The sequence below is a fragment of the Ceratotherium simum genome, chromosome 38, assembly GCF_057802395.1.
Source record: "Ceratotherium simum simum isolate JZ-2026a chromosome 38, ASM5780239v1, whole genome shotgun sequence".
Lineage (NCBI taxonomy): Eukaryota > Metazoa > Chordata > Mammalia > Perissodactyla > Rhinocerotidae > Ceratotherium > Ceratotherium simum.
The window spans coordinates 3,227,994-3,244,710 of NC_141937.1; the positions used below are offsets into that span (position 1 = coordinate 3,227,994).

At 43.5% G+C, this 16,717-nt stretch overlaps 1 protein-coding gene across 5 annotated transcripts in view; it reads left to right on the forward strand.

The window, feature by feature from the left end:
• The window catches only part of RPS6KA2 (ribosomal protein S6 kinase A2), a 370,158-nt gene that overhangs the window by 258,518 nt on the left and 94,923 nt on the right, over positions 1–16,717 (forward strand). For 4 of the 5 annotated variants that reach the window (XM_087425031.1, XM_087425032.1, XM_087425033.1 and 1 more), the window contains 2 exons: positions 3,907–4,023; positions 11,325–11,406. In XM_087425031.1, the coding sequence (XP_087281157.1) occupies positions 3,907–4,023; positions 11,325–11,406 (199 nt within the window). The remainder of the gene's footprint in view (positions 1–3,906; positions 4,024–11,324; positions 11,407–16,717) is intronic. The other variant, XM_087425034.1, reaches the window with a different exon arrangement.

Genomic DNA, 16,717 nt, shown 5'->3' on the forward strand with positions numbered 1-16,717 from the left:
TTCCTTTCCTTTTTTTTTTTTTTTTAAGTTCTTGGGACAGAGAAGAACAAAGTATCCCCAGGCAAGTTCAAGCCAAAATGTCACTATGAATGCAGAACTCTAAAATCGCAAAGGTTACCCTCTAGGGCCAGCCCCGTGGCTTGGCGGTTAAGTGCGCACGCTCCGCTGCCGGCTGCCCGGGTTCGGATCCCGGGTGCACCGACACACCGCTTCTCCGGCCATGTTGAGGCTGTGTCCCACATACAGCAACTAGAAGGATGTGCAGCTATGACATACAACTATCTACTGGGGCTTCGGGGGAAAATAAATAAATAAATAAAATTACTAAAAAATAAAATAAATAAAAGGTTACCCTCTTGGTTCCTTTCTCTAGGGATAGTTGAGATTCTTTGCTGTTAAAGATGTAATTGATTTTCAGTGAGAAGGTAACTGCATTGCAATATGATCAGGGAAGACACGTGAGGTTTGCAATGCCATCCTCGGAGATGAAAGTAGATACGTGCTTTGGGTATCTTTGCCCTAAATACTTTGACAGCAAGAATCTACACAAAACTGGAAATGTCAGGAGAGATTCATGTCCAGACCTTTGATTTGAAATGTTAAGGCGATGACTCAAGAAGGTGAAATACTGCATGGAAGGGGAGTGAGGTGGACTGGGGAAGAGCAGGCAGCCTGGGATGCTGATCGGATGTTCTTAGAAAGGCGTGAAGATTGACGTACTGTTACCAAACCAGGTTCCTTTTGCTCCTGTGTGATTATGCCAATCACTGAGACGATGACAAGTTTTCAAAGAAGAAGGATTTAATCACAAGGCAGCCAAGCGAGGAGGTGGGAGAATCTATCTCAGATCTGCCTTCCCAAAAATAGGGACTCAGGGATATTTATGGGGCAGGGGGCAAGGTGGTCTGAAGTGTAGAGATAGATGATTTGAGGTAAGGAGAAATGAGGTAACTGATGATCTGCAAAAGCGTAGTCCAGCTTCATGGCTCTTCAGAGGATGCATGTTCATAAAATGGCAGTGTTCCCATGATCTGGGGGTCTGAGGGTGAAGTTTTTAGCTTCCTGACGTCAAAGGATCATTTATCAGTCACCGGCGCAGGCCCAGTTGATGAGTTGGTGGTCTCAACTGGCCTGAAAGGGGCAAGGAGTTGACTCTCAGTTTCTGAAAAACTTGAGCACCCCACCCGTTACCATGGTGACCCAAACATCAGAGATGTTACTGTTGGTTGGGCTTTAGTAATGCATTATCTAACTAATTTAAAAGACAACTAAATAAGTATAGTTAAAGCAAGTTGGCCCCTGGTGTCAGTACCAGGCACAGGGACCACTGGTGGGAATCCCGAGGTTCTAGGGGTGAGATGCTGGATGCTGTGGGCTCCCTCTGTAAGAACACCTGCTGGGCAAACCTGTGCGATGATGGGTCCACAGAGGCAGAGAGGGGCCTGCTGGTGTCCCGGCAGATTGAGTGGCCTCATTTACCACAGCTGCAGGACTCCATCCTCCAAAAAGAGCTACTAAAGAGTAGGAATGATCTAGAAATCTTAAACGCACACATGTGCTGTGAAATGGGCTCAGAGAAGAGACCTCCAGGCTAATAGTCCACACCCCTGTTGTCACTTGCCTCCTTGGCCATTTCATTGACACCACATTCTCTCTCCCACCCTACACCTTTGGACACTGTTGAATTTTGCTTTCTATTCAGCAGTGTGACCGTTAATGTGTTCATGTTACCAAAATGATGTCACAGAAGATGTGATTTGGTGAATTATTACGTCTCTCATAACATAGGTGTTGCATGAACACAGCTGCATGATTGAAGTTATTTTAGGAGGAAAGTTGGGATTCTGAATGACTCGCACAGTGCGGTCCCGTAGGTAGAGGATGGTAATGGGCCCAGTGCCAGGGAAGTGCTTCCTTAACAGGAAAGGGGCATTTTCTTCTTATGTAAAGGAAAATAAGCTTCCATTTCTTTCTTCAATTGCTAAGACAATGGCAGAAAAACATAGCATCTATGTTTCTTTGGGGTCTTGGAGAATTATTTTGAACTTCAGCTTTTGGCCTTGTTTTCTAAGTGGGAAATCAGAGTCTGCAGCAGCCATGCCAAATGCAGTTCTGGAAAACACAGGTGACACAATGAACCCTGAGGTCTCCTTTTCCTCTTTCTCTTCCTGTTATAAATAGAGATTTCCCTACAAAAGCTGCAGTCTCCTGCAGCTAACAGGGTCCTTCTGCTCCACAGAGCCTGAGGTATGAAGCTGAAATGTCTTCAAATGCGGTCTCCACTCCCAAATTATGATCTGAATATCATGCCCATTGGTTGGCCTATGCCCCCAACATTCTTACTTATTTATTCAAGAAGTAATTACAAAGCAATGACATAATTCTTTGTCTTCTGACTGAGCTCATATTAGCCTCATGAACTGACCAAAGAGAATCCATCTTGGCTATATTCATTGTTTGTTTTCACAAATAGAAAAACCATTGTTGTTACAAAAATGGCAAGTAATTCTTGAAGATGTAGACATTGAAGTGTTTCCTTTAACCATCAGAATAAAAAAAGCAAAAGATCACTTCAGAGGCCACCGATCTGCTGAGTGAGGTTTGACAGCATGTACAACCTTTCTCTACTGTCAAAGGTGTCCGATGTTAGTGACAGGGAGACAAGATAATAAAATGCGTAACTTTTGGGCAACCAATTTCTCATACATTTTAGAGAGAGACCACTGTAGTGTAAATTATTGCTATTATGATTTCATTTGAAAATATTTGCTCTTAGACTAAAATAGAGGGAGGAAGTGTGTGGCTTTAAAGTAGTCCTTGATTGGAAACTCAACTCTAACATGTCTATCTGTGTAACCTTAGTCGGGATAAAATCTCCACATCATAGAGTTTTCTAAGGAGTAAAAGAAATGAGGTATGAAAAGTCCTGAGTGCCCAGCACACAATATGCACGCAATTCCTGGTAGCTATTTTTGGATGAGCTTTTTAGCCAGCCCATTCTGATGTTTTCCAGTACCCAGCCCAATGCCAAAACTGTAATAAAGGATGAAGGATCAGATGGATGGCCGGAGTGGGAAGGGAATCTCAGAGAAGGGCAGAGACAGATTCAAGGAACAGCTGGGCTCTAATGTCAGGAGAAACACCTCCTTTCCAGTTTTTCAATTTCAGATTGCTGGTGATGGGCGGATAGCCTTCCCCTTTGCAAGTGAAGTAATGCATCTGCAGGGGCAGGCAGGAAGCTCTCTGATGAAAATTTGTGGTGATTTCTGTCAATGTTTTCATTCAAAGATCAGGGGCTTTTTTCCTACTGGGAAATCTTGCTTCTGGACTGGCAGAAAATCTTATCCAACTGCTTCCTCAGAAATACAGTCTCTAGGATGGCAAGGAAACGTTCTTTGCATTAGCTGTGGCAAAAGAAAATATCAGGGACAGTATAAGAAAAAGGAGGAGGAGGGAAAAAATCTGCATTTCACAAATTACGTCCACATATGGAAACTATCTCTGACCCTTCTGAACATAGCAGTGTAGACATTAAAACAGACATTCTCAGAGAATCATTTTGTTCCACAGTTTCCATATTCATCCCTATCCTAACTTTTGCCCAAACTGTTGAGAAGCAGCATGGATTTCAATGACAATCCCTTTAGATTTCCTTGAGATACTGGTAAGAACAAATGACAAAAATCCATGAAGAAAAGAAACGAAGGCTCCCATGGCCTGCAAACAGGGTAATTGACACAAATCAGCAAGTTAAGTAAAGTTAAATGGTGTCAAAACTTTTAAACTCCAATCCTAAAAATCTGTAACATACTCAACTAGTCAGAACTTCAATGTAGGACGAAACTGTGATCAATTCAAAGGAACCTCTTGGTTTGTATTTTTATCGTGTGTTACACTATCTTGTAGGAAGAAGGCATCGTGAAGGAAATCGACATCAGTCATCATGTGAAAGAAGGATTTGAAAAGGCCGACCCTTCCCAGTTTGAACTGTTGAAAGTTTTAGGACAAGGATCCTATGGGAAGGTAAGTCAGATCTTGGATTCCCGCTGTGTGAGTCTCACTCCACTGTGGACAGCCCCACCTCGAGGCGGAAGCACTTGAGTGTCTGGTGACGGAGAGACGGTCAAGAGGCCCCCTGAACACAAAGGAAACTGGCCGTGCGGCCGACGGAAGGAAACCCCAGGCAGTCCTCCCTGTGCAGGGTCCCGGGTTGATGGAATGCGCGTCAGGACCGTGGCCTCACTTGGCACGGCTAGGCTTCCGTTACCGCGCAAAGCAAGGATGGCTGCGCCCTTGAGAGCACCGCCACACTTTCCCTCTAATAGCTTCTAATAGCCTCTAATAGCTTCCCGAGGCTCTTAATTTATCACCATGGTGAGGAGGGTTATTGAACGTCAGCCAACGCATCTTTGAAAGCACATGCTCAACAGGTATTTTTCAAAAAGAAAGAAAAAATAGTAAGAGAACAAGAAAGAAAGAAAAGGAGAAAACGGACGCCCCTCAGGACTGGTCCCCCTGACTGTCACTCAGGAGACAGGAAGGCGGGACTTGCAGGCCAGCTCCTCTCCTTCCCCTCCATGTCAATTGGGCAGTGATTTTGTCTCTTTAAGCCTCAGTTTCCCCATGAATAAAATGGGGATAACATAAACTATATAATTATTCTATGGCTTAAATATGACATGAATCCCAGCTAGCAGTTGCCTAAGACGTGCCTGTGCATAGAATTATTTCCTTTCTTTTTCACCTTCAAATTATAATAAAAGCTAATTCCTCTCAGTAAATGATAAATAGTTGGCTCTTCATTTAGGGCCACGTCTATATACAACAGGATATCAATAAATCTTTTCAGTTACGACCACATGTGAGTTATTCCAGTGCACTGCTCATTTCTCTACATCCTTGGTGTAACTGTTAGGAATATACAGACTCTGACAACATGATTTCTAGAACATAAGGGCCTGAGATAAACCTTGAAGCCAACCTTTCCTAGAAGGTAAGCAGAACCAAGTCCTGATCTTTAAAATAACTGGTTTTGTACGGTATGTGGACATTCACTACATCTCTCCATTCTTCATAGGACTTTGTGCCAAGGTGCAGTGTGGTCCCTGTTGATTTAATATAGGATTAATAGTACGTTGATGATGTTCTGGGAAATCTCTTACAGAGCATGTAAATTTGATTGTTTGCAAAATTTATCTTTTGGCATTCTTATAAGTTAGAATGTCTTTTTCTTTTCTCTTTCTCTCTTCTACATGGTAATATGATAAGGAACGTGTGTTTATAGTAATGTATATACAAACGTATTGGTTTGAACCATACGAAATTACCAGTATTTAAATTTTTGTGGCCTACAAAAATGGCTAATACGGTTCATAAGGTATTTATGGAAGTAGGAAAATGAAGATTCACCCTCTCACAGTGTAAATAGCCTTTACGAAAAACAGAGAGGCAGAGCCTGTTTATGTGGTACTGGAGTGTCTTGCCATTAATTAAAAATGTTGGAAAAAAGGAGAACAGCACATTATTCCTCTAAGAACCATGGTTTGGAAATACAGACAAGCAAAGGTGTTTCCTTTTCTACCTTCAAAGACGCTGCCCTCATGTTCTTCCTTGAGAACGAATTCAATTATGCGAGTGCATTATCCTCTTTGTGAAGATGAGGAAGTGCCTCACGGACAGGCCCAAGGCGCATTGGTGGACTTGCTCTGTTACTAAGGGACTCTTATTTTGTTGGGGATCCCCCCCAACTCAAGATGTCTGGTGACAGCAGAGATGGGAAAATGCTTTCTGAGCTCAACAGAAACGTAGATCTGAGGCTCCAGGTGTCCATTCAGAGACTCCACTGAACAGAAGCTACCCTTAAAAATGTCCTCCTCAGAGACCTGGGGGGTTAAAAATGAGAGGAGAAAAGGCTTTTTCCAATTCCCTCCAAATTTCAAATTTTGAATTTCAATTTTGCTTTTAAACAACATTCTTTAGAAAGCAAGTGAAATAATGGTGTTGGCAGAATCTGCTTAGAACGATAGTCTTCATGACACTCCATGCTTTTCCTTCTTAGCCCTTCTCACAACTTCTCATTTTATTATTACATGAGGGATAAAAAAGTAAAGTGCAGAAGGTAGAAATGAACAAGAGGAATAAAAAGAAGCAGCAGTGGCAACCCCTTCGGATGCTTAACCTCCATCAACTACTTAACGCACCAACTCAACCGCCACTGCGCGTCGGCCAGGTCAGCCAGTCGGAGCCATCGCTGACCTCGGAGGGGAAGTTCGGGCCTCCTTGTGCTGCATTAACACAGCAGGACTCTGGAAAGAAGAGGCGTTGTTCTGGAAAGCTCCACTCAGAAGTCCCCTGGGAATGGCTCAGAGCCAACATTAGGTGCTAGAGAGCCACAAGTAGAAATTGTATTTGTCCACACAGGGCTGCTTGTTATGAATTTTTTATAAAAGCGAAACTAATGACGAGAGGGGGAGATGCCGTGTGTTCTAACACCCCGTCTATCTTCTCCCTCATCTCTTAATAAAAACTGTATGTCCTGTGCACGTGTAATCTTCCTTATTCTGTCTATGAGGGAAAGACCGGCAAAACTAAATGTTTTCATCCTGCAGGAAGCTCCTGTTAAACAGATTTCCACCTCCTGCCTCCGCTCCAAAGAGCAAAGAACTGGTGTCAATCTGGACTCCAGCATCCCCGGGGTCGTATCCACCTGTCACTGGGTTTTCCGTTCTTTCTTTCATCCCTTCAGTGACTGCTGATGCTGGAGACGCAGAAATGAATGAAATGCAGTCTCTACCACTTCGACCTTCGAGCTAGTGCCTGCTTCTGACCCCAGACTAGTCCCTGAGTCCTTTACCAATCTTCTCCTCAGCCACTGCTCTCTGCTTGTGCAGCCAAAAGGCTGTTCCTCGAACAAAGCAACACTAAACCCCAGAGGAATGAATCCTGGAGCAGCATCTCCTACGTGGACAGTTGAGGCTGGCAGCCTCGGGCTTATCCCCCGTACAGGACCACATAAAGAGTGACGTGCACTGTCATCTTGAAGATCAGTCCTGCAAAGCGGAGGGAGCCGAGAAACCAGTTTGCTGGAACAATTTTCTGGGAATAATAGAGAACCTCTTCACATTAGTAATTTGTTCAAACCATCATGATTTCGATGCTGTGTCTGGACAGCAGCGGGTAGCAGTGGTGCTGGGGACAAGAGACACAAGCCTTATCCTCACACAGAAAAGCAATTTAAACACTGAAGTGAGAAAGCAATGATACACTTTGGAAAATATGGCCAAGGGCATTCAAGTGTTGAAATGAGTGATGCAGATCGGATGTTCCTTGAGAGTTTAGAGGAAGGAGAGGTGCGGGAGCCGCCGGGAGAGTTGGAGATGGTGTGCCTTTACCCTCCTCCCCATCTGCTCACTTGCTTCTGTGCTCCCTTATGTGGATAATCAACAAGGTCGATGTGGAAACCTTTTCTTTAAAATGTCCTGGGGAATGGTCTGTATGTTATGATTCCACATTCTGAGAAGGGATCAAACCAAAATAAAAAAATGTCCTTGCTTTCCTATGACTTAATTTGTGGCATTGTAAGAATGGGTCTTTGAGTGTCTTCCTTTTGGGGGACATTGTTACCCTAAAGTCTCCTGAAAGTGCATAGCCACCATCCTGTTGACTCACATGTTGGAGGACATTGCAGACCAGTTGCGATGATGCAGATCTGAGAGAGAGCTGAAAATCTTGCTAAGAGAAGCAGGTAGTGGTTTTGCTGATGATGGTGACACCTGAAGATTTGGGGCAATTTAGAATGACATAGCATCTGTCTCCACCTGCCTTCTCATGTCACGTCTATGCAGCATCGCAGGCTGAGCTGCTGAAGAAACAGTTCTAAAAATGAAATGAGGGAGCGTATAAAAAGCCAACTAGAATATTAAAGATTCAGGGACTATATTTGCTGAAATCGTCGGAGTTGTTTGGGAACTTATTTCACTACGTCAAAATGTATTCCTAAATTACATAAGGGTGACAGAAGAGATGCAGAGAGAAATGCGAGACGCAGCAGTACCTGCGTGCTCTCCCTGGGGCTGCTGAAGCAGTCTCTTCGCTCATATTAAATTCACTTTTGAAATGGATTTTTACTGTATTTTGTTGTTTCTCTCAAGATGCTTTATATCTCCTGTTGGGCGCTCTGCTTGCCAGCACGGCCATTCCTGCTGCAGTCCTCGTGGTAACTTGCAGGACCTGGTACCTAGCAGGAGCTTGACAAATATTGACAGGATGGGATTTTGTCCTGTTCTTTTCCAAAGTAAAAGTAGAACTCCTTTTTTTTTAAACAGATAAGTGTGAATAGCCATTACTGTCAATCATCTCGTGTTTAAAGCTTGAAATACAATAGAGAAAAAGTTTTATGTGCAACTATCTATGCAAAATTTGACATCATTTAAACTAAATCTTAACTGGCGGCTGCCCAGGTGAATTCAGTTTCCAGTCTAGACTGAAGGGGACTAGGGTTTTCACTACTCCTTGAATTCAGGTATATACTACCATATATGTTCATACATGCATTCATATGGACCCTCCTTGTATTGTTGGGGAGGGTCCACTGGGAGGAAGAGGCAGAGAAAGGAATGAAAAAGGAGACAGAAAAGATGGTTCCGGATATTGCAAAGCCTGGACTATCTGAACACAAATCCTTCCTATACTTTGCTTACTTTTTCTTCAGTGTTTCCCATGAAAGGGGGGTTTATTGTTGTTGCTAGTTCTCTGATTATAAGAATGCCTCATCTTGGGGCTAATAAGTGGGTTTCACTGTAATAGAATGGGGAGCGTAGTCTGTCCCCCAACCAAAGGTGCCTGTGGATTTAAGCAACAATCCACCACAGCTTCTCCCCGTGGTGCCTGGGTTACCCAGGCTGCTTCGCCCATGCAGCCCTGCACAGCTGTCCTCAGTCGCCACGGCAAGGAAAGTGGCAGCTGGAATGTTTTGCATCAGCTCTTCAGTGCTCTGGCCTGGAGGGTCACACCCACTTCTCCTCACCTGATGCGGGGTGACTGGCCAGCAGCCACAAACACAACTGTCCCTTGCCCCCATCCCTTTCAAGGTGCAGCTTCCTTTCTTGTGTACTGGGAAACTGACGCTCTGACCCACGTCCCCGAGGTAGGGCCCCAGCCTCTCCCGGCCTCTCACACCTGCTCATTCGGCTGCTGCTCGTCACCTGAACTCCTGGCCGCTCCCCTTCTCCCACCTGCCCACACCAGCCCAGGAGGGACAGGGCTGCCCACACTCTCCTGCTGACCCCACTTCCCCACTACGCTACTCATCACGTTGACATCAGGCCCCACGGAAGGGCTGGAGAAATTAGAGGACTTAAAACACAAATGGGAAACAAACTGCATGGCATGTGACGTCCCATGATTCAAAGGACTCAGAAGTCAAACACCAGTGTTTTTCTCTGTGTCCCCCTCTGGCTACTGCTGTCACAGCTCTACCTGCCTGTCAGGAAGCTCATCCCCAGCAGGACGTTTCCCAGGCAAAACCCTCAGTCTGCAGTAACTGGTGGGGCCACAGAAGGCCTGTCCACTACAGAAGGGCTTGTGCCCCACATCTTGTGCCTGTGAGGGAGAGGACCTAGAGTCCCTCCCCAGGAGTCTGCACCACAAGCTTATTTATCTGGCTAACAAGCAAAACCCGTGGGACACACCCGTACACACAGACACGCCACTCGTCTCCCAAAGATAAGTATTAATTCTCAGCAGCAGTGAAGTCCAAGACCCAGGAGAAAAGGGAAACCTGTTTCTAATCGCAAATAAGGATTTGCTGGGACCCTCACTCCTGGAGGCAGCGTCTGTCCTATGAAACGGTGCCACCCTATCTTCCTTTGCCCCCATTTGTGTCTGGGCAGAGGGGAGGGGTGTTTCCGTTGATGCGGGATACTCCCGTCTGGGGAGGGAACCGTGACTCGAGTGGTGACAGCGGTCAGGAAGGAGCTGGCGGGAGCAGTCCTGGGTCAGGAGGCAGCTGGATCGTCTCAAGGGCAGGTGGTGCAACCGTGAAGTGACATGCTTTCACCCTTAACTCCAGTTCACGTGCTGCGGCCCCGTGCCTTCCAGGTCCGCCCTCCCTTGTCTCTAGAACAGATGCCTCGCGGGCTCCGTCGGGAAGGCAGGTTCGGTTTGCACCAGCAGACACTGTGCTCCAGGAGCTCCTGCCCTCGGTCACTGTCTTCACATCCTCTCTCCTCATCTGCACGGGAAGCTAAGAGCACGGAAATCCACCTGCTGCACCTCTGTCTGTGGCGAGTGGAACCGCAGCCCCTTCCACTCAGTCCACGTGTAGTGGGCGTGGCCCCCGGAGCTGGAATCCCCAGATGTATCTATACTGGCAGGTCTTCCTGGTTTTATGAGGCTTGGTGAGGAGGCGTTTGGGAAGGAGTGACCCACCATTACCGATCCAAGTGCACCACACAGGCCACACCTGTCTCCTGGACACAGCTCCATCTGCATGTGTGGTCTCCAATAGGCCAGCCGATTTTTGCATCTATTGGGAAATATTGTTAGGAAACGCAGATACTATTATTTTTTCATTTGCATGGAAGTTTTTTGTTTTTGCTTTTATAAAGGATATCCCAGGTTTGTTTTTTGGTTTTTTGTTTGTTTGTTTACCAATTTTGTTTAAAAGTCATTAATATGACTTTAAGCTCAGCAACTCTCAAATAATTATCTTTTCTTTTTGGTTATCCTCAATGATACACCTCAAAAAGTGTTTCAGAAAGTGTTGTTAAGTGTCCACATGAGTCTATTTAAGAGCCATTGAGAAACTAACTCTATGTTTAAACTTACACTACTCGAAGCTAAAATTTGGGTGAAGAAAGCTCAAAATACGAGAACCTAGTTTATCTTGAGAATCGTTTAGAGCCTGTTCTGTGCGATTGGCAATAACTCTCAGGATGAGGACTTACAATAAAGCAAATGACCTCCCTTAAAACTTGTGAATATTGTTTGTATTTCTAAACAACTGGTCTTTTTCTTTTTTTAAAAAAAAAGGAGGGTGGTATTCCTTCTGATATAAAATGTTTAATAGAAAGTCAATGATACCTAAAACAAATAATTCTTCTCACAAACACATCATGGTGTTCATCACAGAGCTGCAGTTGATTAGATGCAACTTTTCCTGGCAGCCTAGATGTCGGAGAAAATTTTAAATGTAAAATTTCCCTACAGCGTATTTATTTTATTGGAATTTTCTAAACTTCCTGGTGTATCCCCTTGTCAAATCAAATAAGGAAAATGAATTTAGCGTCTTATCAATGTCAGATTTTGTGTATTCTCTTCCACAGGTGTTCCTGGTGAGAAAGGTCAAGGGATCGGACGCTGGGCAGCTCTATGCAATGAAAGTTCTTAAGAAAGCGACCTTAAAAGGTGAGGATTTCCCAGAGGGCTGGCTGTGTTTGAGACTTGTAACTGTGGCTTATACTCTGCTTGTTATTAGAGGAAATGTACATTCTATTGAGTGTTGCATGATTTCTGAAGATATGTCTAGAGGAAAATATCAGACACATAACCCTCTAATTGATAATACACAGTATAAACATTTCCCTGAATATTTAGCATATCCCTGCACAATTTCCACAGTCTTCAGAGGGAAAAGCCAGATTGCGTAGCTACCATCCTTCCATGCATGCTCACTTAGACGACAGATCAGTCTAAATATAAATATAATCAGTCAGACTGGATTGCTCAGTTTTAAACAAAATGTGATTCACGGCTTCGTTATTTCCCTTTTGTCCTGGTGACTGGGTTTAGAAATATAGTCCAACACCAGATTCCCCGTCCTCTGTGCTCTTACTGTCAGGTAAAGTATATGCACCAAACACGTGGTCAAAATAAAGCTGTTAGATAAAATCTGTATTCCAAGTTCACGGTCATTTAGCCAAGAGTACATATGAACTGAGCACCCACTATGTCGTCTCTGATCACCTCCTATTCACCTGTTGGTGAGGGAGGGATCCCTTGCCCTAAATAGTGTGAGATGGCCAAACCCATGACACCCAGCACTGGGTATCTGAGACGATGGATCTCATTAGTCACTTATACTCATCACCCCCTGGGGAGGAGGGCACATGCACCATGCTAGGCCACGCAGGGCTGCACTCAGGAGCAGAGTGAACAAGAGGGGCTGTGGGAGGCAGGTTTTGTAGTAACAGGAGGGTGGGGTGGCCCCTGGTTCCGCAAAGGGTGTGATGGGCTTGTTTGAATAATTCTGTGGGCTGGCAGGGAACTGAAGCCTCTTAGGTTGAGGACCAGGTGGGGTGCAGCTGGTCCAGTTTATGGAGAACCAGCAGGGTGGGGAGCCTGTCATGGCAGGTGGGGGGCATACCTCTCAAGGGCAAGGGAACTCAGGGTTCCTTCAGAGATGTCAAGGCAGCACATATATTTTTAGGTCTTATAACACAGTATCCTCAGCAACTACATGCAGGGGGCCATGCAAAGAATATGTCCTTCTCAGAGCTCAAGTCACTTACTGTCTAGCTGGGGAAATTAGATATATATTTTGAACCATGTATAACCAACAATATAGGACAAGAAAAGAATAGACCAAGTATGTACAGACATAAACATCTCATATATACAAAGGAAGAAGAGGTCCTCCTCCAATTGAGGTTGTTCAGGAAGGATCAGGGAGGCGAGTGAGACTCAAGTCCAAAAGGGTGAGTGAATAGAAGGCAGGAGTCTGGTTGACGTTGTCAGCACAGCCGGCAGTGACTGCTTTGCCAGGCTGGAGCCTGCTCTAGAACCGCCTCTGTGTGTTTGGGGAAAGTTGTTGAACATCGACTCCCAGGCTCCACTCCTGACCTTGATTGAATCATAATCTCTTAGAGGCAGAGCATAGAATTTGACTTTTTTAAAAGTTGTCCCAGTAGTTCTTATGTACACCAAAGTTTCAGGTTCTGTGATATAGGCATTCCACTTTATTAGCAGACAGTTGAGTTTTTAATTGTGTTATCAATAGCAATGTCATTTAAGCCATGCTCTTTATAGTGAACGTTTTTATTGTAGCTGTAATAATATTTCTAAAACTGTTTGTTAGTTGAACTTGGCCAAATATTCCAAGATTTCCATAATAGTGTAATCTTAAAGAATTGTTCTTTAAAAATATATAGGAGGGGCTGGCCCAGTGGCGTAGCTCTTAAGTGCGCGTGCTCTGCTTTGGCAGCCCGAGGGTTTGCAAGTTTGGATCCCAGGTGGGCACCGAAGCACCGCTTGTCAAGCCATGCAGTGGCGGTGTCCCGTATAAAGTAGAGGAAGATGGGCACGGATGTTAGCCAAAGGCCAATCTTCCTCAGCAAAAAGAGGAGGATTGGCATCAGGTGTTAGCTCAGGGCTGATCGTACTCACAAAAAATAATATATATATCTATATATATAGATATATAGATATATAGATAGGAAACAAAGAGATGTATAGGAAAACGTACAGGAAACAAAGCAGATTTTGACTTTCTATCCCCAACTTTTTTCTTTTTTTTTTATTGATGTTTTAATGGTTTCTAACATTGTGAAATTTTGGGTTGTACATTTTTGTTTGTCCATCACCATATATATGACTCCCTTCAACCCTTGTGCCCACCCCCCCCACCCCCACTGCCCCTGGTAACCACAGTCCAGTTTTCTCTGTCCATGTGTTGGTTTATATTCCACATATGAGTGAGATCATATAGTGTTTGTCTTTCTCTTTCTGGCTTATTTCACTTAACATAATACGCTCCAGGCCCATCCATGTTGTTGCAAATGGGATGATTTTGTCTTTTTTTATGGCTGAGTAGTATTCCATTGTATATATATACCACATTTTCTTAATCCAGTCGTCAGTCGAGGGACACTTAGGTTGCTTCCACTTCTTGGCTATGGTGAATAATGCTGCAATGAACACAGGGGTGCATAAGCCTCTTTGGATTGTTGATTTCAGGTGCGTTGGATAGATTCCCAGTAGTGGGATGGCTGGATCATAGGGCATCTCTATTTTTAATTCTTTGAGGAATCTCCATACCGTTTTCCATAGAGGCTGCACCAATTTGCATTCCCACCAGCTGTGTATGAGGTTCCTGTTTCTCCACATCCTCTCCAACATTTGTTGTTTTTTGTCTTGGTGATTATAGCCATTCTAACGGGCGTGAGGTGGTATCTTAGTGTTGTTTTGATTTGCATTTCCCTGATGATTAATGATGTTGAGCATCTTTTCATTTGCCTATTGGCCATCTGTATATCTTCCTTGGGGAAGTGTCTGTTCATTTCCTCTGCCCATTTTTTGATCGGGTTGTTTGTTTTTTTGTTGTTCAGTTGTGTGAGTTCTTTATATATTATGGAGATCAACCCCTTGTCAGATGTATGTTTTGCAAATATTCTCTCCCAGCTGGTTGGTTGTCTGTTCATCTTGATTCTGGTTTCATTTGTCTTATAAAAGCTCTTTAATCTGATAAAGTCCCACTTGTTTATTTTTTCTTTAGTTTCCCTAGTCTGGGTAGGCATGTCATCCGAAAAGATTCCTTTAAAACCAATGTCAAATAGTGTGTTGCCTATATTTTCTTCTATGAGTTTTATAGTTTCAGGTCTCACCTTCAGGTCTTTGATCCATTTTGAGTTAATTTTTGTGAATGGCGATAACACATGGTCCACTTTCATTCCTTTGCATGTGGCTGTCCAGTTTTCCCAACACCATTTATTGAAGAGACTTTCCTTTCTCCATTGCATGTTCTTGGCACCTTTGTCAAAAATTAGCTGTCCGTATATGTGTGGTTTTATTTCTGGGCTTTCAATTCTGTTCCATTGATCTGTGTGTCTGTTTTTGTACCAGTACCATGCTGTTTTGATTACTATTGCTTTGTAGTATGTTTTGAAGTCAGGGATTGTGATGCCTCTTGCTTTGTTCTTTTTTTTTTTAGGATTTCTTTAGCTATTCGGGGTCTTTTGTTGCCCCATATAAATTTTAGTATTCTTTTTTCTATTTCTGTGAAGAATGTCATTGGGATTCTGATTGGGATTGCATTGAATCTGTAGATTGCTTTAGGTAATATAGACATTTTAACTATGTTTATTCTTCCAATCCACGTGCATTCTATCCCCAACTTTTAATAAAATAATCTCTTCACTTAACAGTAGTTCCATAGAAATAGAAAATTAAATTAGACATTGGTTAGTTCAGGATCATCTGAATGTCTAAATGAACAGCTGCTCTGGCACCTGCTCGAAAAGTTAAAGACGGAGTCACCGTGTGACCCAGCTATCCTGCTTCTAGGTATATGACTAAGAGAAATGAAAACATCTGTCTGCATGAAAATTTGTACGTGAATGTCCACAGCAGCACTGGCCCATTCACAATAGTGAGAAAGTAGAAAAAACCCAAATGTCCATCAACTGATGAATAAATGAAATGTGGTGTATCTATACAATGTTACATTGTCCGGCAATGAAAGAAGTGAAATACTGATACATGCTCTAACGTAGATGATCCTTGAAAACATTATGCTAAGGGAAAGAAGCCAGTCACAAAGTTCCCCATATTGTCTGATTCCATTTATAGAATGTCCAGAATAGGCAAATCCATAAAGACAGAAAGCAGATTAGTGGTTGCCTGGGGCTGGGAGGTTAGGGAGAAAGGGAATGACTGTTAACGGATATGAGGTTTCTTTTTACGGTGATGGAAATGTTTTAAAACTGGCTGTGGTGATGGTTGCATAAGTCTGCGAATATTCTAAAAAACCGTTGAAGTGTGGACTTTAAACGAGTGAATTGAATGGTATATGAATTATATCTCAGTCAAGCTGTTATTTTTTAAATGAACAGCTGCTAAATAACGGCTATTTGCATAAACCCACTCTTTCATCCTCAAAGCATTGAAATTTGCTCTCAAACACAGAGCGGGCAACTTCCTGTAGTTTAAGACAAAAACAGGTAGAAACAGGAAGCTGTGATGGTTCAATCTTATCATCAGCTCGTGCCTGGTGATCGCAGACCATCTGACTTTCCATCTACAGGTTCTGTATTAACCTTTCCAGCATATGCGCAGCGACCTTAAACAGTTCCTTTTCTCCTTGAATCGCAACTGTTCCTTCTTTCCCCTCAACTATGACCTCACCCTCTCCTGCCCCTGAAAGGAGAAGGAAGAAAAAGTAGGACTGAAATTGGAAGCGCTGGGAGAGAATCTGTGGCTGTTCAGCCTGCTCTGGAGGAGTGGAATCAAATCCAGGAACTGGAGAGTTGTTCTCTTTGTTTAACCCGTTGCTAAGCCTGCGCTCCATCAGTGGTAACCTTGCCCTCTCGGCTCATGTGCAAAACCCTCCCTCTCAGTGCTGTCACCCTCAGTGGGCGCGTGAGCCTCCGCATTTCTTCCTAATCCAATCCGGTGCCCTTGAGAAAGCGCTCCTGATACAGTGTTACACGGGTTGAGCGGGATATTTATGTATATAACTGTGTATACCAAGGGATTGTAATGTTGTTAAATACACGCGTCTCTCCATCAGCACAGGTAGATGCATATATGTGTACACATGTTAAATGTATATCATGCTGGTAGGAAATATGCCAAAATGAAAACACTTATAGGATTATTGGTAGCTTTTATTTTCTTCCCTATACTCTATATTAAATTTTCTACAAAAATAAAACATAGTTGACTTTTTATAATGTAAAGTTATTTGTAAAATATTCCAGAACAATATCTTGACTATGTAAAA